Here is a 23440-nt window from a genome sequence, read left to right on the forward strand (position 1 = left end):
CCACCCATACACACACACACACACACACACATACGCCCCCATCCTCAACACCTCCTATAACCTTGCAATAAGCGAGCCAGACCAGCCACACCACATTGCAGCCTATCCCTCTGTTCTCTGCTAATTTTCTGCTTGTCCCATTGTTTTTATTTTCATTAGAATTCTTTCGGTTACGCCGAAAATCGTTTTCGGGTTGTTTTTAAAAAAATTACTATTACTATCATTAATGCAGTGCATTTTTCGTGAAGTTTCCTCTTATTTTCTGCTGTAATTTTCTCAGTGGAAATTTCTCAACTCTTGCGAGAGCTTTATTTATTTTTGTATTAATGACACGGCTGAGGCCTGTTCTAACCGCCTGATGCATCAGCGCTCCAGAGTAATCCCGGGAACCATTTTTAAAAATCTCGACGTTCTGTTGAAGTTTTCACACTTTTGCGTGTGTTGCGGCCCCACCAGCCCCACCACCCCCACCCTTGCCAGTAAATCACTGCCACTTCATAGAACGGCCTCCTCGTACTTTGGCTGAACGTTCTCCCAGCTCGGTGTTGTAGCCGCCCGCCTCACTGAAGGCCTCCAGTTTATTCCGAGCTGGAGAATCACAGTGCCCGGGGATTAATGATTTTGCATGCCCGGGGTAGCTAAGATTACACAGCGACCTTTGTGCTCTTACTTGACGATGCTGTTATGTGATATTCTCCCCTCGAAATAATCAGCACGCTGAGATTTATGTGGCACCCCCCTCCCCACACACACACACACACACACACACACACACACACACACACACACACACACACACACACACACACACACAAACATCAACTCACCCTTCTGTCTGCACCGGTGTCCTGAGGAATACTGCACTGCATAGGCTCTAGGTGTGTGTGTGTGTGTGTGTGTGTGCATTTTATTGAAAAAACTCAGTGTTGCCAGATTTGAATACCCCCCCCCCCCCCTCCGAGAATTAGAACAGTCTTGTTTTGATGAAAAGTTGATTTTTTTCAAGAAAGGAACTAGTGTCTCGCTTGAAAGTTGGAAGGCTTAACTTCCGATGGCTCAAAGGCTGCACAGCTTCTGAGAAATGAGAAGTTTATGTTAGATTTGGATGAAAAAAGGAGGAAAAAAAAAGAAGTGTGTGCATGTTTGTGTGAGTGTGTAAGAGGAGGAAAGGGAGAGAGATGAGGTGAGAGTGTGCGTGTTTGTGTGTGTGAGCTTGTAGCTTAGCACTGACCGGTGTTAGTTTTCCTGGAATGAATAACTCCAACGAGTGTAACGGTAACCACGCCATGTTAGTCATCCTTTTTAGCGTGGCCTGCCCCTCTGCCCCCCCCCCCCCCCCCAACCCCCCACATCACTGCAAGAGCAGGAAAACAAGCTCCAAGAGCAGCGCCATGTTTCTCATATCTCAACTGTTATATCTCTGCACTATTCCCAGTCAAAAAGGAGGGATATCAGACAGAGCGGGAACACTTATCGATCCACCGCAGCCTTGTTTCATCTCAGCCCCAACACACACACACACACACACACACACACACACACACACACACCTCGCATGTACTGTATGTTTTCTGGCCATTCTATTTAGCCCGGTGTGTGCGGACTCAGCTAGAGGTTACACTAATTGGAGCGGTGGCGTCATTAGCAGGTGGCATCGATCGACTTCGTCAATAGCCACTTTTGCTCCTGCGCCACCCTCCCAAACTAGCAGTTAAATTTACATCTGGGATTTGAGCCAGTCAGAGGTCAAACTTGCTCAGCTCGCTCTTCTAATGCCTCGAGTCACCACGAGTGCCCCTGGTGTTTGTGTGTGTGTCTGTGTGTGGTATTAGTTTCTTACATGGTTTAGTTTCATTTGTCATCCTTGTAATTCTTTTGCATGAATGTGCAAATATTAGTTGTGTAAACATAACCAAAACGGTTTCAAGATCAACAGGTTTGTTGAATGTTTTTTTAAAAAAAAATATGGATTATCAGGAATAACTAATTACAAGATAGATGATATTAGCAAACTTGTAACCATGTAGCTTTTGTGGTTCATATGGATAAAAGATAGATTTCACGCCATACCGCTAATGCCCCTCGTTGTCTTTTTCCTCTTTTTGATTCTTTTCGGGGCATTCGCAGCAAAAACCTGCCCTCGGGGCACGCCGCTACCATCACTAGCAGTGTGTTGCCCTCGCTGCACTTTAAACACACACATGCACACCGTCAACCATAAACACAGACAGTCAGGCAGACGCGCGCACGTACACACACAAAAACGCACGTACACACCTACACCTAATGCTTAAGTGCAGCCAGCATGTCTCTGTGGGAGGTCATAATGGAGGTGGCTTAGCATGATGGGAAATCATATCATTAAAGAAGCCAGATGTGCTTTGTTGCCTGCCTTGCAGCACATAAAAACAGCAGCAAGTCATGGGATCCAAAAAAGAAGGAGGAAAAAAAAAACGCTAGTCTGAGAAAATCAAGTCTGAAACAGATAGAAAGCAGCCCTCTGGGACTGGGCTGACAAGCAGTCTTATTCCTGACTGCCATAGAAAAACAATTTCCCCACAAAATAAAGAATTTTTGTTCTCATTTTTCAATGTTGCAGCAGCATAACAAACTCGTTTTCTTAACTTTCATGAAATTTCAGAAAGGACTCAAAGCTTTGATAAATGACTTGCTGTCGCCGTTATCAGCTCTCTGTTAAGTGTGCTTAATTACTATGTAATATTTGTGTTGTGCTGAGTAATTACAGTTTGTTAAGGGTCCACAGTAGGGATGTAAGACCTCCGAGCTCATTAATGAAAAAAAAAAAACTGTTGATATTTTGTGTGTGTGTTTTTTATTTATTTATTTTTTGCTTTCCTCTGGCACATAATTTGAGACATGAGGAGGATAAGAGGGGAAACGTTCAAGAGAAGTAGTCATGCAACATTTACAGCACAAAAATTGACATCTTAAATTTTCTTAAGTAAAGTATTACATTTGCCGAGGGTAAATTTGCTCTCTTGATCAGTGCTGTGCCTCCTCGAGAGGCTATGGGAAAGTCTGCTAGAGCCAAATTTAACATGTTACTACTATCAATAAAAGATGAGCAATTACAGAATATTTTGTTTAATAAGTATTTGAATTCCTCGGCGCAGGAAAAAAACAAACAAAAAAAAACATGTCGCTTACCCACTCATTACATCAGTTAGCAGGGGGAGTGAGAGGCAGCTCTTTGATGCCAACAAACAAACAAGACAAACGAGATGGGCCCACTACAGAAGAGCAAGAGCCCCATCCAGGGACACCCAACCCCTGTACACTCCTCCCTCTCCTCCCTCTCTTCTTCTCTATCTCCCTCTACCTCTCTCGCTCTCTCTCTTTGACTCTTTCACATATCTCCCCTCTCATTTTGCAGCACTCCGTCTCCCTTTATTTCTTGCTCTTTTACCCTCTCCAGCATGTTTCTCATCTCAACCCCGTCCCACCCACCCCTTTCCCTTCTGGATAAATACTCTTCTTTTTTCTTCTTCTTCTTCTTCTTCTTCTTCTTCTTCTTCTTCTTCTTCTTCTTCTTCTTCTGCCAATCAAAAGCAAAGAGAAAAAAGGAATTCTGGTGTTGGGGCTAAACAAAACCAAAAAAACAAAAAGGAAGCTGGCTGAAAAAATATATATTTTTCTTTTTTTTAAACTCCTCATTTTTCCCGTTGGTTGTACCTCGGCGGACAAACTTAGGTGGAGATTGTCAGGGTCGAATGACACGCTTAAAAGGAGGCAGCTGGGGGAGTGAAAGAGTTGAAAAGCGCGGTTTTTTTTGTCTTTTAACAAATACTAAATTATCTCAGCATGGCTTAAATCCATACAGCAATGTAATGATTAAGTGTGGGGTTTTTTCCCCCCCTCTGTTATGGAGTGTGGGGGGGGGGTGGATGTGTGATGGTGTGATGACAGCGGTGGGCACCGATGTTTAGCCAAGCAGCAGCACCAAAGAAGATTGGCCGTGTGGGTGAAGCTCAAGAGAGGTGGATATTTAGGATAGGGAAGGGAGATGAAATCTGTGCGTGTGTGTTTGTGTATTTGCTGCATGGGGTGGAGTGGTGGGTGGTGGGTGGGGTGTAGCTTTTAGGATGGGCATTAAAGCTCACAGATGAACGGGACGATGGACAAATTCTCCCACAACAGCTGTGACTGCCGCCATTATCCTGACAGGTGTCAATTAAGAATTACTGCCTGGCCGGCCGAATTGCCCCTCCCGACTCACGCACATGTCCCTCCATCCCTACAACATTCCCCTCCAACGCTCTCCTCCGCTCCCCACCCCTTGTCCAGCTGTCGGTGTGTGAGAGAAATAACACTTTACCCTTGTCAGGGTTGTCACAGGCCCTGCAGCCCCTGTTCTCTCCCCCTTTGAAACAGCAGCCAGCGGCAGGCACTCATTGATCAATAGCTCGCTGTATTAGCAATCACGGTGAAGCGAGTGTTGGGCGGATGGGTGGAAGGTCCGGTATTTTCCCCATTTTAACCTCGATCTGTAGGCCGGTTCGCACTCTGGTAGTTGAATAATACCAGAACGATGCAAAGACGGTAGGCGAAAGCAAAACTCTAGATCAAGCTCGCTATGCAGTTTGTTCCACAGGTTTAAAAAAAAGCATCTTCGTTTCATCCCTGGTGTGCGTCATACATACACAGTGTATGTTAAGTTCACCTTCTGCAAAACAGCAGCAGCTGCAGACTAACCTAACCGCTGGTTCTTCTTCCCTCTGTGTTCCTCGCGCTCTTGGCTAACACGGGCCCATTTTTTATTCCACATTGTAAAGTGGGGAGCTGAGGTCAGCGAGTGAGAAAATGAACAGTTGCCATTGCCCATCTTGAGGGCTTCCTTCCAGTAAACCCGCTGGCTGACAAACACATTTGAGTCGACAGGCTTCTAGCATTAAGGTGGAAAAAAAACAAACAACCCCCCCCCCCCCCCCCCCCCCCCAAAAAAAAACCCCCTCAAATTTAAGTGGCGTGTGTTCCACATTTGACATATTTTCTCAATTTTTAAGGGTTTAAATCAGTGCAGCGGCATGTAGGTCATTTCCCTCGGTAATTGGTAAAGTTTAATCGAAAGCATTATGTGCACAGGCTTCAGGCAGCCAAGTGGTGACTGCGCACAGTAAGTAGCAGAGCAGGAAACGCAAAGTTCAGTTTTACATTTGCCATTATTTCTAATTACATATCACCTAATTTACCGTTACATGCATATATATGAAGTTATTATACGCCTATGCGTAACACTGTTGACACTGCGTAGTTTACTGCTCGGCTTCTGTAATGTGCAGTTTTCAGCACCGGTGCAGAATAAACATGGGAAACTTCAGTCGGTTAAAGGAGGGAAGCAAAAACAGCAACGCGCAAGAAGCAACATGAGAGCGAGTGGCGAAGGCTCCCCAGGAATACGCAGATGGATTTGCATGTTCACTTGGGAGTTACAGTTTTGGATTTCCTCCCTAGAAATAATTTGCCACAGAAAATAACCGAGGAAGATAATATCAGTGTTATTTTGCTACTCCTAGCTGTATTTGCATATCTCTTGTTTTAAATAAGGCAACCCCCTCGGAGTGAAACTCGGTTTGTTTTTTTTTGTTTTGTTTTTCCTAAGCTTCATTCAGCATCACCTCTATTTCCTCCCCTCATCCTCACAGATCTAACACCTCTCCCTCTCTCTCTCTTCTTTCTCTGTTTATTTCACTCTTTCTTTCAGGCCTACCTCCTCTCTGCTGTCTCACACTGGCACTAGACTGCTCTGAGCGATTATCAAACCTGAGAATATTTTTCCATCCCCATGCAAATCACCCCACCATGCTCTCTCTTATCGTTCCTGCTTTGCCCCCGCTACCTCCTCCCCGCCCCGGCCCCAGCCACCCCCAAACAGCTGTGTGTAATCAAAGTAAACGGCAGCTAAAGCTAAAAGGGAAACGCTCTTTGTGGAGATGGATGGAGGGATTAAATATTAACCGGATGCGGCTGACTTAAGGCAAGTGTTTTACATAGCTGCTCCCGCCATGGATGCCGCACATTGATCCCTTCGCCCTGGTGCTTTTACTTGTTTGGCTGCCTGCCGTTAATTTTTCACCATCATCTTGCTGGCCGGGCCTTTAGAATGGGAACGGGGGTGGGGAGGAAGCCAACAAATGGTTCAGCCATCTATACCCCCCCCCCCGACACACACACACACACATACACAGTCCAACCCCCCCCCCTTGCTGTGTGCTTTTAACAGGGGCAGGTGAGATGGATGATAGCAATTTGAAATTTTGTTTGTGCGTGTGATCATGGAGATTGTTTTCAGTATTACCATGGTGTAACAATTCCAGTGATTAATTGAGGTGAATGCTTGGCTCAGATTAGAAAGATCAGGGAAACTGGAGGGTTTTTTTATTTTTGCCCCCCGTCCTTGCTCCTGACTTGTCAATGTCGTGTTTATCAACTGACCTCAGAGTCCAAAGTTGCTAGCTTTTTATACGCGCTTGCAACAACACGCTCTCCCGGATTCTTGCCTCCACACACTGCCCCTCTTGTCATATCCCTTACTTCATTTCCTCGTGCCTCTTTCTTCCTGTCCTCCAGCTGTGATTAAAAGACAAAATCAAACCACTCAGGCCGAACTTTGTCCAAAGAGGAGACTAAACAAAAACAAAATGGCTTACAGTGGCTGCACTATTCCAGGGGTAGGGATTTTCTTCCAGGGGCAACAGCGCAGTGTTTTCATGTGTTTGTTGTCTGCATGTGTATAGCAATATCCTGTGGGGGTCACAGAGGCGGCCTGTTAACGTGGAGGGGGGGGGGGGGGGGTTATACCAGTGGACCTTCATCCCACCCCTCCTGCACTGGTGCTGTTGACAGCATCATGAAGGCCTTCTGGCATTTATAAATGTGTGTCCGTGCTCCAGCTTAGCGGCCCCCCCAACTCCTCTCCAAACACTTCTGCTGCACACACTCCCACCCCAGCCAGAGTGCACATCCGACCGGGTCGCAGGCAGGTCGTGACCCCCAGGTGGCCACGGTCCGAACGAAGCAGGTTCTTATTTGCTCTCTTTTCTCTCTTTTCGGCTGGCTTCATATTCTATTTAAATTCAAAGAGATATGAACCTTTTTATGCAGGATATCAGTGTTTCGCTGCCGGGAGGTACAGATAGATGGTATTTAAAATGCTGCATGGTATTAATCTGACGATTTTCATGCCACCGAAAAAAAAATGTAAATAATTTTGTGGTTCAACCAGAATTACACATTATTAAAATGCTCTAAGCCAATAAGCCAATATTAATAGCAACGATAATAATAAGAACGCTAAAAATATTGTTGCCCTGTTGTGTAATCCAATCAGAACGCTACATTAAGTTAAATCCGGCTACCTTTCATGACACCATTGTGTTTGATTTCTCCAATAAGCACATGATGATGAAATTGGTACACAGTGTTAGACCTGCCTTATGGGTCATCCTCTAATATGTGGCAAGGAAATCTATTAAATATGTCTGACTCTACTCTTTATTCCCCTCCTTTGTCTATTGGATCCTCACGAACGTCTTCCTTTTCATGCTGTTTTCTTTCTCTTTCTCCTCTCCCTGTCTTTCGGTGTTTCAGGCTCTTTTGCTCTCCTTTAGTCAAAGTAGCCCTAGTCCCCATAGCAACACATAGTGAACTCTTACTCATTAGTGTGTGTTGCAGCCCAATGAATGGCCTGGATCCTGCTCCTCATTCCTGTGATTTCGTACTAACACAACCATCACCTCATCGTGATTTGTATTTTCTTTTTTGTACCTGACTGCAAGGAGTAAATGCTAGTGAAGACATTTGGATGATTTCAAGTCAGTAGTGGGTGGTTGGGTGTGTGTGTGAGAAAGAGAGAAAGCACATGAAGATTGAGAAGCGACACTGGGAAATGTCCCTCCGCCACGCCTGACTCGCGCTCGGCTGTTTTCTTTTTTTTGGCCGTTAAATCTCCAGTGTACTGATAACAGGTCAGCCGTTGAGAGAGAAATGAAAGGGAGGAGGAGTGTAAAGAGAGAGAAACTGGAAGGGGGGAGAGTGAGGAAGAGGAAGACTGGGATATGATTAGAGAGCGTGTGAGTAAGGGAGTGTGTATGCAAGAGGGGGGAAAAAGCGAAAGAGAGATTGGTCTTTATGCTGGCTCACCCATTGCGTGGGCGGTGCATGGAGTAGAGAGGTCAATAGGATGCCGTGATAGGCTAATCTGCCAGGAAGGGAGGGCTAGGGCAGGCCTCACGGGAGCAGCTCATTGGCTAGACTCATTTGCCCTGTGAAATAAAATCTCATCATGTCTTTGTTTTCTTTTTCTTTTTTTTCTCTCCACCATTTCAAGATTGATAGTGCGAGCATTTGCTCTGAAAAGTCTTTTGGCGTGTGTGAATATTTATCTGTTTGCATATAAACTGTATGCATCTGTATAACGCTGCGTGTGTGTGTGTGTGTGGCAGACCTCTCTCAGTTCATCCCAGTTCCTGTGGGAGTGTGCGTGCATGCGCAACATTTCCAGAGCTGTGTGTGCTCGTACTCCCAGTCAGACACATGGATGACAGATGACCCAGTGGGAGACACCAGCCATCCTGCCCAACCGGAATCTTGCTACCCCCCCACCCCCTTGCCTATTAAAAAGTGCGCACTTTGTTTACTTCCTCGGCTTTTAGCCATAAATCCTGGATCTACCTCCAATGTGGCGTTGCCCTCTTTTCCTCAGGTTACGGCTTTGAACACGATCATAATAGCTGCGTCACCGCTTGTGTGTATCTGTGTGTGTGTGTGTGTGTGTGTGTGTGTGTGTGTGTGTGTGTGTGTGTGTGTGTGTGTCTGCGTGAGAACAAACCAGCCGCAACCTGGCTGCATGCATGCCTGTCTGTCGCTGCCTATGTGTGTGTGTTGGGGGGTGGCGGTGGGGGCTTACTGGACCAGAGGAAACCTAAATCCTCATATAAAAGGGCCATGCACTCAGGCTGGGCTGAGGAAAGGAGGGAGGGAGACAGAAGGAAAGAGAGAGAGAGAGCGAGGGAGAGAGAAGGGGAAAAAAGTTGATTTCCTTTTTCAGCAGAGCCATACATCACAGGGCCTCCCAGCTGCAGTGTCACAAGCTGACAGAATGACATGTGTCATTTATCAAAGGGGCCAGGCGGGGGCCTTGGGAAACGTGCACCACAAAGCCTGAGAGAGTTCATTCCAACGCTCAACCCACCCTCCTTCCCTTCCTCCCTCCCTCCCTTCCTCCCTCATCTCTACTCCTTCAGCCCGCCCCCGCTGTTCACTCTCCTCCTCGTTTTCTCTTCTCCCTGCCTCCCCTCCTGACCACCTCCACCCTCCTTACTCACTTTGCCTGGTTCCAAAAAAACGGGCCCTGTAATGTTTCTGTCTTCCCTCTACTCTCACACAGCCGCTTTGTGTGTTTGTGTTTGTGTGCGTGTGTGTGTGTGTTTGTGTGTGTATACAATTGTGTGTTTGTGTATGCAGGGCTGACCCATTGAGTGCAGGCGCTGGCTATATCTTCAAAGCCAACTTTTGAAAAAAAAAATCTGAAAGAATAATTAAAATATTCAATAAGTTGGGAGGGTATTCAGAAACACTTACAAGCGGTTTGACAACATCTACCGATATTTTTATACATTCATTCACAAATTTCTCACTAAATGATGCTATTAATATTTACCTTTGTTTTTCTGACGTGTTTAAAACCCGCCTTATCTTTCTGAATGTCATTATTGCACCCTCCGTACGGAATAGCTGGTTCCCCCGTGTCATTCTTTTGCTGTCGTTTTTAAATTGTCGATGCAGTCTGGAAACATTTATATGCACAAACACACTCCATACTTGCTACTGAAGAGTTGTTTGACAGAGAGATTACAGCTTTTCTGGCTGTTCGGGACCCAGTCGGAGGTCCGCGGGGGTCACGGCACTGAACGCACTGGGCCTGTTTAAGGGCACATTACTCTGCAGAACAGCTCGTACATAGGAAAGCCCGTTGTAGCTGATGTGTCGGTTACTACAGCAAACAGTGTCGGTCCAGTTGTGGCATGCCTTTCTACTACTACTTTCTTCCGTTAATGTCTTACCTCACTGCATGCACTCCTTTTTCTTGCTTCCTCTCATCAATCATCATCTCACCTTTCATCCCAAACCTTCATCCACCCCCATCATAACCTCAGCTAGGGTTAACTCCATTGCAGCCACTTCCCGAATCAATGAACTATCTTACCTGGGTGCCCTTCCCTTCCTCCAATCAGGTTATATTATGTATTTAGAGAGGCCAGAGCCTGATTATCATCATCATCTGTTTAGATGCCTTAGAGCAGGCCTTGTTTTCGTGTGTTTTTATGTGGTATATTAAACTTTTTCTTTGAAGAGAAGAAATATGGTAAAATCAACATTAAATCATCGAATAAGTAAAAGTTTTTTTTCTTTGGTTAGTAAGTGACAGGATATTTTTAAGGCATGCTAAGGTGTCCGGATAAATACAGTTTTGATGTATCTTGTCAGCACGTGTCTACTTTGAAAGCCGTGCCTGTGCGCTTACTTTCGCTTTCCAACAACCAGACTAAACAGGGTATATGGCGCTCACTGTGCAGACTCCAGCCAGGTCCTGGCAGATCATATAGCCTGAAAAAGAGCTGAACAACTCTCTGGCTGGAATTCTCTGTTTAATAATTAAAAATCCAACTCTGGGTCTTACAACTTGGTGAGCAAAGCGGCGAGAGTGAATGAGAGGGGAAAAAGATGGGGCGGGGAGGGAGGAAGAAGACGTGGGGGAGCCCTCCTGACGGTGTAATGTTTCCTTACTTTGTCTGCTGGGGTTAAAAGACGTGGTACATCATTAAGAAGAATATTGAGTGGCAGTGTCACCGACAGATGACCCTTCTAACAGGTCATGGATAGTTCACTCTTAAAAGCCCCCCAGCCCGCTAAATACTTCCCCTCCCCCCGCCTCTGTATCCTCAGCCATAGGTGTGAGTTCAGGGCTGAGAATTTGCACTCACACAGTGGCCGTTTTAATTTCTTTGTTTTCCCTTTTTTTTTTTTTTAGTGCAAAGAGCGCAGTCAAGTTTAGCTACTGTATGATAAAACAATCATTTCAGGCAGCATACGCTACACCACCATAGCTTTTTTGGCACCCATGGATGACTCAGCTCATACTAAAGCAGCATATGCATTCATCGACACCAGAACTTCATCACTATCCTTGTGAGGTCATTACATCGGTGAATACACTCGGTCTCTTCTCAGCTCTTCTGTTTTGCTTCTTCCTCTTTGTCTTTTCGCCCCTTTTTTTTCATCCCTCTCTGTGCATTTCTTGTCTGTCTGAGTTTGAGTGTGCGTCAGGGCGGTGGGGTGGGTGGGGGGGAACTGGGGAGACAGCCCCTTTTCATTTGTCTTCATAAGCCTCATTTATTTTTGTAGCCAGATGTGAACTGACACACATCACTCAGTGCAGCCCTCCCAACCTGACTCCCCTTCTTCCTTCCATCAGCACCCTCGAGCCCCACCCACCCTCCTTCTGGGAGGTCAGGCAAGCACCCAACCACCTCCTACAACCCCCCCCCCCCCCCCACCCTCTCTCTGCATCCCCCACCCCACCCCCACCCCTAAATCCATTCAGCATTGCACAAGATGAATGTGTCTTTAAAGCAGAGATTGATTGTGGATATCAGAGTTATGGCGCCATTCATCACAGCAGATATTATTCAGACGAGCAGGATTGAACAAGGAGGTGGGACTCTTGAGCCCACGGGTGAGTTCTTGGGGGAAGATGGGCTTTAAACTTAGAGGGAGTTTAATAGATTTTAGATGAGTATGTGTGTGTGTATGTGTGTCATTTTGTGTGTTTGGAAATGAATGGGTGTGTTTATTCTCATGTACTTGCTTTTACCTTCATAAGTCTGCCACACTTGGGAACGCTGGCATGTGTTTGCGTCTGGCTTTTTCTCATCTCTATTCTCGTCAGTGTGCGTGCGTGTGTGTGTGTAGCTGTCTGCATTGATCTCCACTGATGTGATCCTCCTTCAGAGTCTGTTCTCATCAGACTCTGATTTACGGCTTCATTAGGATCCTTGCGCTACCTCCCCTTCTTTTTGTCTCCCTCCTTTCGCCAGGTCACTCTTAGAGACACACACAAATACACTCGGCCACAGTCAACACACACTCTGTGGAGGGAAAGCTGCAGCTAAAGGACTTTTCATCGCAACACTTTGTATAGTTGGTTTCTGTTCTGTTTGTCATCTTTATGAATAATCTCTCATTATTCATCAAGGCTTAGCACCTCATTGTGCCTTGAGAGTTGAAGTGCTGTGGCGGTTTTGGAGGTGCTTCCCTACCCCCAGGCAGCCCCACTCTGCTGAAAAGAGCCCTCATTGTGTGTGTCGTCTTTTATGGCGCTGTCTGAAAGAGAGGGATGCACTCCAGTCGGCATTCAAATGCACGCGGTAAAGCAGCCAGTAGAGCAGGACAAACACCACAGGTTGTAAACGCATTGAAAAGAAGTGTGTGTGTGTGCGTGTGTGTTTGTGTCTCCGAGTCTGTAAGGGTGTGTGCGTGCATGAGGATGTGTTAACGTGAATGTGAGCGTGTGTGAGTCTGGGCAGGCTCTTGACTGAAAGGTTTTCACTCTCTTTACCTCCACTTTTTCTCTCCTGATACAGTTTGCCACTTACTTTTACTCCATTTTTTCTGCCCACCTGTCTTCTGTAGAAATGACTTTCTTCTTCCTCCATGAAGAAAAGAACCTCAAAGTTTCTACTTCTCGTGTTTTCACCCCTCCCCACCTCCCTACCGAACTATTATCAGGAGTCAAGTCATGCAGAAATGTAAAAAAAATAAGAAGGTAATCACACTTTGTGCTGGTGCTTTTGTCGTCAGTCCGTGATGGAAATGGGTCTAAATATGAGATTAGAACCTGCCGGTGACTGATGCTATTAGGCAGATATGCCATAGACTTTACTATCTCCCATGAAGGATTAGCGCAAATTATACTGGGAGACAGGCTTGATTTCTCCTCTGCCTGGGTGGATGTGGGCATTTGAGGCACTCTAAGTTGACAGCGTCTGTCTCTGCTTAGTTCTCTGAGACAGGTTGTGTGACAGCTGATGCCAGGCAAGGGCTTAAAAAGTGTGTATGTGTGGGTGTCTATTTGTGTGTTGGCCGATGTTTGGTCTGTATGTGTGTGTGTGTGTGTGTGTGAGTGCGTGAGAGTAGGAGAGTTATAAACTGACAGGCGAGTGTGTTTGAATGTGATTGCACGTCAATGACTTCTTTTTTTTCAGAAAACAGGTTCTCTTTGAGTAGGGTGACAATTGGGATAGGCTAATTTTAAGCCTGGTGGCTTCCTCTTTAATTCTACACACACTCTTATCTGGCATTATATTAAATAATTAAACTGTCTGTTAGATTGTCCAGGTGAAGCTGCTGTTTTTGTAGATTTAAAGGAAGAAACGTGGGTCAGACACCAGACCAAGTGCTAGTTTCAGTGTTTAAATCCACCTTTAGGGAGGCTGATTAAAAACAGAAGCTCGATAAATATTTCTATCTTTACTTTCATTCAGAATGGTGTGTCGTGACAGAAAGCTAGTTGACTCCTTCACGTTGTACGTATCTCAAATTGTATGAACAATCTTTAACTGCAGGATATAACAAAAAGAAAGTGGTCAAGCACTTTGTTGAGCTCTTAGGAATGTTTTACTGAACATGCAAATGCTCCCCATTTTAGCCCGTCTGTCTCCTCTTGGTGATCTGATTTAGGAGGGTGACATGTCCTTTAATGTTGGGCAGTAAACTGGAGGGTTGGATTTATAGCCTGAAGCCTTGTTTTTCCTCTGGCTGTCTCTGCCTGTTGGCTCCCATGACGACAATTCAAGTTTCTGTTACTGCATTTAAGGTGGTTTCAAAGGTGCAACCGTTCATTTCTACCTTAAATCCTGCGTCTGCGTATGTCAGGAAATTGCCCGACACAAGAGAAGCTTCACAAATGACTTTCTGTCAAATATTAGCTGATTCTGAACAATTACAGCAAGCTGAGGTCATTTTGGGGTTAAACTTAAACACAAAATGTTCTTGTTGCTCTTGATCATTGAGAATAACTCATTTTAAATTCAATCAGTGCAACACATAAATGCAGCAAAGTAGCAATTCAACAGTTGGACCCAAAAAAAGCTGTCTCTACTGCAATCATTCACATCCTCGTCCTCAGATTTCTGCTCCGTCTCCCAACTCATCAGATTTCTCTCTTCTCTATCCTCCTGTTTAGCTTGTGTGGTGTGATGCAGAGTGGTGCTCTGCTGTGTCAGCAGGACTGAAACAGGTCAAAATCTGCCTCCGATTGGTGTCGAGTTAGACCATTATGTACTGTAAAGCTTGTAAGGGAGTCCTCTTTTAATATAACGTGACTAACATACCTAAAATTTACTCCTGTGAGTTTCTGAACAGTCTGCCTCTGAAATGTACTTTAGAATCATGTGAAAATGTTGGTGTTTCTAAAAACAAAAGCATTTTTATTTTGCAAAGGAAACTTTTTTTTGCATTAAAAGTCATGTCAGCGCCAGCTTTGCTATAAGAAGCCATTATTGGTCTCCTCTACAGGCGGATGTTCCAAATCAGTCTCATCCTCACGGCACAGTTTGAGTGATCAGTCCGAGGCCTAGTTTGCTGCTGCCAGCATGGGACACGATGTTCTATTCTTTATTTATTTCCACGGCCCATGCATTTTTCCCATATAAAGACAGTCTATGTCCGACCGTGTCAACGTGTGATGGATTGCATAGTCCTCTTCTCTAAGGAAGAGAAGGGGGGGGGAATGTTGGAAAGAAGGGAGGGAAAGAAGGAGTGAGAGAAGGAGGAAACGGAGTGGTGCGGTGCAGCAGTGAAGGACATGGCAGCTTAGTGCTGGCCAAAAAGACTGTGCTGAACACCTGCTCCTGTCTCCAACGCCCCTTCAACCTCCTCATTACCTGTCAATCTATCACAAGGCAGCCAGATCAAATGTCTGCAGCAGCCAGGACTCGCACAGGGAGGGAGTCGGGGAATGAGGGAAGGAGGGGAGAATAGCAAGGAAAGAAAGAAGGGAGAGAGAGAAGGACAGATTGCATGTCTGGGAGAGCTGAAAATGATGGGGAAGTAAATGGAGCAGCTGCGTGTGCATATCGAAGATCTGTTGATAATTTGGAGTAAACTTTGTTCTTCTGGAGGTAGTTTGTCATGTTGCTATATTTAGAATTCATGGAATACAGACTGCATGTCAGTAGTTGGATGTGACATTATGCAAATCTGCTTTATCATTGTCGGTAGAGGGTTTTAAAAAAAATAGGAATGATTCTCAAATCAGACATTCGCTTCCAAATAAAAGAAAAAAAGAGCATGTTTGGAGAACTTTTTGGCATCCATCTGGTCAATATCTTAAATCAAACACTTCTCAAACAAATCAAAGGCAATCATGTTGTCAGAGTTTCTAAGCAGCAGCCTGCTGTTTCCATTCCTAACTGTGCTCTAGAGCACTGCGCAGACTCACTGTACAGCACCCTCTGGCCTTTGATAGGCACCTTTGTGCAAAAAGATGGGAACCTGTGACAGACAAGCTCCTCTATAGGAAGGTGGGGCCTGTGGTTTCAGATTACAGCCACAGCGCTGACACTGTGTGACTGTGTTTGTGTGCTGCACACACACACGTTTATGTATACGGTGAGCACCTTTGCATGTGTGTAAGAGAGCATGTTGTCTGAATTAAATGTATACGTGTGTGTGTGTGTTTGTGTGTGTGTGCTTTAAAAAGCAGATGAATTTGAGCTCATCAATGTGCATTAGTGCACACATGACCAGCCCCAAGCCCTCGAGTTCTGATCCCTCTCAATCCCCGCTCTTTCCCTCTCTCTTACATTTTCAGTCTTTCTTAAGCTCCCTTGCCCCTCTCTCTCCTTTAGTGTGTGAGCTGTGGTGATTTACGGTAATTATCCATCGTTGGGTCATCTATCAGGCTGGCTGTTGCTAGGAGATGGAAGCAGCTGCTGCTGGCTGTTGTCTTGTCAGGGACAGTGCATGTGTGTGTGCGTGCGTGTGTGTGTGTTTGTACATACTTGCGTTTGTGTGTGTTTCCTGGGATCTGGGTAAGGACGTGTAGGTACTTCTGTGTGTGTTTACTGGCAGTGTGTGTGTTTGTTCAGGTAAAATGGGCCATCCTGATGTAGGGATTTAAAAGCGCAGGTGTTGCAAAAGAAAGACGGAAGCAATGAAGTCAATGGATGGAGAGAAGGATTATAAGAAGGAGTGAGGGTGGGGTCAGAGGTTGAAAGAGTCCAGGTGGAAACTTAGTGTGTGTGCATGTTTGGGGAGGGTGGGCAGCTTAAAAGGCACAGGTGTGTATGTGTGTGTGTGTGTGTGTGTGTGATAGACAGGGGAACTGAATGATAAATTTTTCTAGGCAGATGGAAGTTAGAAGAAGTCGGGCCTTGGGGAGTAGTTTTAGTGGCTGTGAAAATTGCAAGATTGTGTGTGTGTGGCTTGTGAATAAAGTACATTTTCTATTGGCAGGTGATCATCCACAGATGGGTGCCGGTTCAGATCCCCACCGAGGGTCCTATTTCTCTTTATTTTGTCCTTGTAATCCACCTTAACCCATTGTGTTGACACCGTTTCAGGTTTCATGTTCTGTGCGCGCCATTCATGCTGAAGCTGAGGGAACCAATCCTCACACGCAGGGAAAGGTCAAACTGCAAATAGTGTAGTCTTAACAGTAGGCTTTCAATAGACATATGAGAGGGAGTTTTCAAAAGTACTATCCCCACAGGTAAAGTGGGACATGTTTCTCTTTCACAGAGACTGCAAAAAAAGCAGCACTTAAAAAAATTTACTGCCAGTTGTAATAATAATTCAGGATGCAGTGTTCCACATTTAGAGGCGCCAGTGGCCTATAGTTATCCGTTGTGTCCCACCAATTTTGCACAGTGTTGTATTGAACAATTTTCCTCTCTTTCTGCAAATAAGTAAATATTCACATTCTAATATAAGTGAGCTATTCAAATATGTATTAGTTACTCTTGCGCACAGAAAATACCATAAATGTATCATGCATACTGAGGCCACATCGCACTGCAGCCTAAAAAGGCTGCTGATGAAGCTGTCTTCACTACCTCTTAGCCTCCTCGTACTTTCACTAAAGTTTCATTTGCTTTAACCTGTTGGCAGGTCTGAAAGAGGCAGCTGGATACAAGCCACACATCCATATGAGCCACGGTAACTGTAAATACAGCCTCCACTCTCAGCTCTCCATACCAGCCTAATTAGTGCCAGTTAGCATTTGTCATTGCATTTAGGGGTGAAGATTAGGAACACCTCTCAATTAATCTGCAATCAGCCTGTTTGTTAATTAGCTAACCTGTTCTAAGTGGCCTTCAGGGCTCTTGTGTAATTAGCTAAGCTGCTGAGAAACAGGTCTGTGTGTTGACATTGACCTAAAGCTTACACACGTGTGCACAATACACACACAAACACACACATTTGTATATGATGTATGCTGTTGAAGACCGTAAAGGTGTCTCCAGTCATACTCAAGAAACTTGGCTTCCCCGTAAACTACATATAAACACGAGCGTACCATCTGCATCTTCTGTGTGTTCATGGGAAAAAGAGGCTTAAAAAAGGCACAAATGCAAACACACACACACACACCCAAAACACCCACTCCATTACTCAGTTTATTAGTAGTCGCAAGTGTACTGTGCTCATCCAGACATACATATTTGCACGTCGTCATGCTTGCAGCAATGCGCTGATTGTTTCTTCCTTCACTCTGAGACAAAACTGCATCCCTCAAAAGTATTCTTAGAAAAGGCAGGAGGGAGGAAAAAAAATACATACTGTACTCCCCGAGCACGTACACTCTTTTTAACATTTCATCCTTTTCAAGTGCAACAACATTCTCACCAAAATGAACAGCTTCTCCATTGCTGTGTCGAACCTTTTTTTTTTTTTCCCTCGCTCACTTCAAAGCCATTTGTTTACCCTGCTGCCTCCTGACATTGTCTGTGGTAATTAAAGGAGCGCACTGAAATTTATGGTTTAATTATACAGGCCTTGTTATGCAGAGAGGACCAGGATGGGCTGATATGCTCAATAAAAATAAATAAATTCCATACGGGTTTATTGAACACGCTTTTGCAAGGGGCCGGGGGGGGGGGGGCATCATTCCAGCGGCTCAGGTGTGTGTGTGTGTGTTCTTCTGTATGCAAATGTGTGTATGTTTATTTATGTATTGCCTCGCAGGGTTGCTGCTCAGCGTGCAGTGTGAGTGGGTGAGAATGAAATGTAAAAAAAAAAAAAATAGCCAGATGAATTGCAATCGATTGGCGCTGGTTCACTGTATTGATCCCTGAGCATGTTAAAGCCTGCTGTACTCCATGAAGAACACTCAGTCAGTCAGTGTGGGCTCACCCCCGTGCACCCCCACCCTCTCCCCTTCCTCATCCACCCCTTTGTGAACGAATGCATGGCTGTACCGTATGCGCACTAAATCACATTGTTTTGTTACTGTGTGTATACGTACAAAGCAGATATGATGGCAACCGCAGCCCCACCTCGCATATAGGCGAGAGTGTACGTGCGTGTGTGTGTTTTGGTGTTAAGCATGCACCGTAATGGAGAGTGATCTTGGCTGTGGCCCACAAGCAAGCTTCTCTGAACTGATCTTTGAGTTGGGTATAAATAGCGCTGGCTCTATAAATAAAACAGCAGCACCTTTCGCACTCACTCTCTCTCATTTGCGCACACATTCAGCCCCTCTACTTAGACATTACACCTGCCCAGGCACTTACATGGCACTCGTGTGCATAAACACTCCAACACGAGCTGCCCATTAATCCATATATCATTCTTTTTAAGGTCGTATAGAAGGAAATCTGCGGGACATATTTACACGAGAGTGTGACTTGTAGCAGGTTAGCGCCTCTTCAGCCCCACATTTATAGGACAGTAATCTCATCAGGTGAACAGAATTTAGGCAACTAAGTGGACGCTTTGTATGCATTTTTATTCTTTCAAAACACACTGAACCTGAGCTCCTTTCTCTCAAAGACCAAAAGGAAACTCTTACAACTTCCAGCTAGCATATGCTTTGCTTTCAGTAGCTGTCGGCCAAGAACTTAAACGGACAGACTGGCAAATAAAGATCCAGCATTGATATGTATACACTCAGCTCACTCAACACACAACACCATCTAAAGCATCACTGCAGTGAGTTTAAATAATGCTACTAGCTCACCGTAACGCAACACGACTTGAGGTATTTGCCGGTGCAAAATGATCGCTAAGAAGGCCAGTGAATATCTGCCAATAAAACTGGATTTCAACACCAGTACCGTGCGCACGACGCTTAATCACTTTTACACCACTTTCTGTGTCAGTCCATTATGTTGCTATGTGTCTGAAGAACAACATGTCCCATCCGCTGCTGTCTGCTGAGCTCAACTCAAGCTAGAAGTGTTTTGAAATGGGGTGCAAAGAGGAAGGGGGGGAGAGAGATAAATTGGTACAGCGAGCTGGAATGCTGCAGCAGTTATTTAAGGCCCTGTAGGTGCTGCCTAGGCCATATGCTCCCATTATTCCGCTTGGGAGGGGCCCATGTGGGCGTGTGAGCAAAGCCGGAGAGGGGAGGAGGAAGAGGAGGAGGGTGGGAGAAAAAGAGAAAGAAGGGCTAATGGATGAGAGTTAAAGGAGAAAGGTAGCTGAGGAATTATTTTAAGGAGAGAACCCCTATCAAGCGCGGGAGGAATTTTTAAGAACGGGATACCGTGGAGAAGCCTGAGATGAGATGAGAACGAATTAGCTTCTAAAGTAAATGATCGCCTTCACCCTCAATATCCGGCTCTTTCACCGTCGCCTTTGCATAATTCATCTCGTCAAATTTTGAGGTGTGACAGAATATAATTCATGAACTTTTGGGGTCGATAACTTCTCTCAGGCATCTCTATCATTTTCACATCACCAAGCTGAACTTAATAAGATTCTGTATGACACACCTCCTCACTGGTGTTTATTTTGTTACTTTCTACACCTCGTTGAAAGTGAACTATTTGAAAGTGAATAGATGACTATAGGTCCTCAATCCATCCAGGTGTATTAATATTTATCTATTAAGCAAACAAGGCCTTACCCCTCTCGCTTTCTCTCTCCCTTGTCCCTCGCTATTTCTTGTTCTTCCTATCTGTTCAGTATCTTGTCAAACTGAGGCCTGTGTTCCTGATCAGGGCATTGCTCTCATGTTAGCCGCTTCACAGGAAGCACATCCCAGCATTCCCTCTGACACGCTGGCAGCAGCATTACCATAATTGGCTTTTCTACATGACGGGACAGAGGAAATAATAATGTCATTTTATTTACAGCCCTCTTGTCCCGGTCCGAGAGCTATCACCCTCCCTCTTTCTCCAGCTCTGCACCACGCACTGACATACACCCCTCCTTCTCCTCTTCTGTCTCATCTTCTCCTCTCCCTGCGCAGGACGTGAGTCTCGTTCTGCCACGGCGTGTAGGTCAAGCGATGGCTTTTTGATCAGCTCCTGTCCAAAGCCATCAGGCTTGGGAGGCACGTAATGGAGAGCGGGGTGACAAACAGAATCTGGGGAAGGAATAAGACTGCCAGTTTCCTATTAGGGGCCGGCCTAAACGGCCTCTGCCCCCCACCTCACCGCCGCCTTCTACACCCTCCTCGCACCATTCTGCGCCGCGAACCCCACTCCTGCACTGCCTAAATCACATGAGTGAAGGGCCCCATGATTGGACATTAGTGCCGCAAATGACTGCCGTGATTGCCCCCTCTTCCCAAACTCACATCAAATAAATAAAGAAATGTGTGTAAATAAATAGAAGGAGGGATTGCTGGTGAAACGGAGGTGGTGGCGAGGGGAGGCTGACTGGTTTCATCCCCTTCTTGCCCCCCCCCCCCCTCTGCCTCTCTCTCGCTCGTTTCATCGCCTTTCTGCCTTTCTTATCTGGTTTGTTTGGCTTTGACAGCGGCCAAATGGTGAAGCTCTGCGAGCCTGACAGAGAGTTTTATTGATTTAACAACCAGCAGACTCGCAGCAAAGAAAAAGGAGAAAGCAAAAAAAAAAGGAAAAAATGGGTAGGGCGGAGAAAGATACAAAGTTTTGAAAAGGAGTGATATGTTTCTGCTCTGCTCCTCGCCAAAAAAGCTGACGTATCCCGCTGGTTATATTTCATTTGCTATCATTTACAAAAGTCATGCACACACACACACACACACACACACACAAAAAGTTACGCTGCGTGTAGACGGAGAAAATGTTTAAGAGATGATCTGTACATAGGTCCATCGCTCTGTCTCGCTGTGAGGCCCAGTGTTGTGTTGAGGCAGCAGGCAGGGCGTTCACCGCAGACTTTTCATCAGAAAACATGATATCAAACATAACAGGGCACTGCACAGACTCGTTTCTGGTGTGGTCCCTGAGTGCTCGCGTTAAACGCACAAACTTGATCACGGATTGCGATAGCAAACATCTGTAATGGCGCACGGCGCTCTGCAATCTTTACATATTAGGCAGAAGTTAGAATCAAGGGTGCTTCATGGGTGCATTAGTTGGGTAGTCCTTCAGGAACTATCTCATTTAAATATGAATAATAATAAATGAGGCAGATGGGAACAAAACACATACTTGAGCTCTTTTAAAGCTCTTATCTCTAATCAAATAAGGGTCTGTGTTCCAAAGTGTATTTGGTAACCAGAGACATGAAAACCTTTGATAATGCATGCATTACAGCTCTATTAAGTGTGTATGTCAATCTATTTGTGCATTATGCATTTTTCAAAGAGCTCTTTACAACACTTAAAGGGGCTTCTACAAACCCATTTTGCTACTTTACAAATTTTATAAGCCTTTTTGTTAGCGCTACATTAACCCTCTGAGCAGGTACCAGGAGATCAGAGACACTGGGTGGATAAGTCTTGCTTCCTTTCCCCGTGTTGTTGCTGTTGTTGTTGTTGCTGGTGATCTGGCGTGGCTGGTGGCGGGCTTGATTGCTGCTGCTTGTGACAGTGAGTCTGCAGTCCTATCCTGGCCGCACTGCCGCCTGTCTCCTTGATGGCGGCACGTCCCCGAGCAAAAGTGACAGGCGCTTTGGCGCCCGTGCAGATGGCCCTGCTCACAGCCATCACCCACTCGGCAAACCAAACCGCCAGGGACGGCACGCCAGCCCTTCCCGGGCCCGCCCCTTGCTGCTGGTGTTGCTCTGCATATGTGCATCCAGGAGAAGAGAAGGGGCTTAATCTGGCCGCCAGTCACAATCGCACTTCTTCAAGTTGCGGGTGATTGAGTTGATGCGTAGCTTCTAATATTTGTTGGGTTTTAGCATCCTGTCAGAATTCATGCAGCATCTCAAAACAGATGGAGAGATCATTTATTTCAGACTCAAGTTTCATCACGAACGTTGTACGTTTATGGCTTGCGAAGCCGTCCACTTGCTGCCTGTGATTTTTACAGATGTCTGTCTCTGCCAGTCTTTTGTCTGTGGGCTTTTGATATCTCCCTCTTTGTTGTTTCCATGACAACATGGCAGGACAGGAATTGATTGACAGGGATCGTCAAAGGGTTCCCTGGCGACCTGCTCATCGTTCGAAGCCCCTCCCTGCTGCAGTCTGTGTTTTGTCACTCACCCAGGGATATTTCTGATCTGCTGCTTCTCATTCCTGCTGTCTGTGTATCTGCGTGTCTACTTATTGAACAATGCCAGCTAGCTGTTTTTTTTGGCTGCAGCTGATGTGATTGATTCACATAGGTAATTCCTACTGTATGCTTGCGCCGTTCCTGTGTGCTTGAGAAGAATGGATAGCCGTTCTGCAGGATGCTTTGTATATTATTAAAAAGGCTGATATGTATTGATAGCCTCCTCTTTTGGAAGCGGGTTAGTGAGAGGGAAGGCACTGTAGCAGAAGACACTCTGCAGATGTGTTGTAGAGAGTACAGCACATAATGCTAATCTGCTGTGTTAGGGATTTTCAGGAGTTTTAGAAACTGTCTCGGTCTCAGTCTGTCAGTGGGATTGAAGCGCAGCCAGGTTCTCCTGTAGTGCTCTCATTTCACAGAAATCCTGTCAGGCGTTAGGGGAGTATGTTGCTCATTTGGAGAAGGGTGTATCAGTAGCACACAGCGAACTCAGACTTATAGGCAATATTATGGTCGGTGGGTTCAGGTTCGCGCTGTAAGAGCAAATGTGTACGAGTGGGGGGGGAAAATGCATAAAGTACACACATGGGCACGGAAGGTGAGCATGCGTGCGGAGTCGCAATCGCAAACAGGCACTTACGGAGGCACTCACACGTACGCACATGCACATCATCACATACTCACAGTTGATGGTGCAGCTGCTCACCTCCTCCCCGCCGCCACCCACCACCCTCCACCCTCCACCCATCTCCTCTCAGGCAGCA

General features: G+C 45.6%; 1 protein-coding gene across 5 annotated transcripts in view; it reads left to right on the forward strand.

Annotated features, from left to right (window-relative positions):
* Positions 1-23440, forward strand: part of LOC309717426 (teashirt homolog 1-like) — a 35922-nt gene that overhangs the window by 6304 nt on the left and 6178 nt on the right. The window contains exon 1 of one of the 5 annotated variants that reach the window (XM_082551994.1): positions 17193-17238. The exons of the other annotated variants lie outside the window; for them this stretch is intronic. Within the exon in view, the coding sequence (XP_082408120.1) occupies positions 17229-17238 (10 nt within the window). The 5' untranslated portion in view covers positions 17193-17228. Of the gene's footprint in view, positions 1-17192; positions 17239-23440 lie in introns of those variants that run through there. 5 annotated transcript variants of the gene reach the window in all.

Source organism: Aulonocara stuartgranti (genome assembly GCF_965226115.1).
Source record: "Aulonocara stuartgranti genome assembly, chromosome: 11".
NCBI classification, from domain to species: domain Eukaryota; kingdom Metazoa; phylum Chordata; class Actinopteri; order Cichliformes; family Cichlidae; genus Aulonocara; species Aulonocara stuartgranti.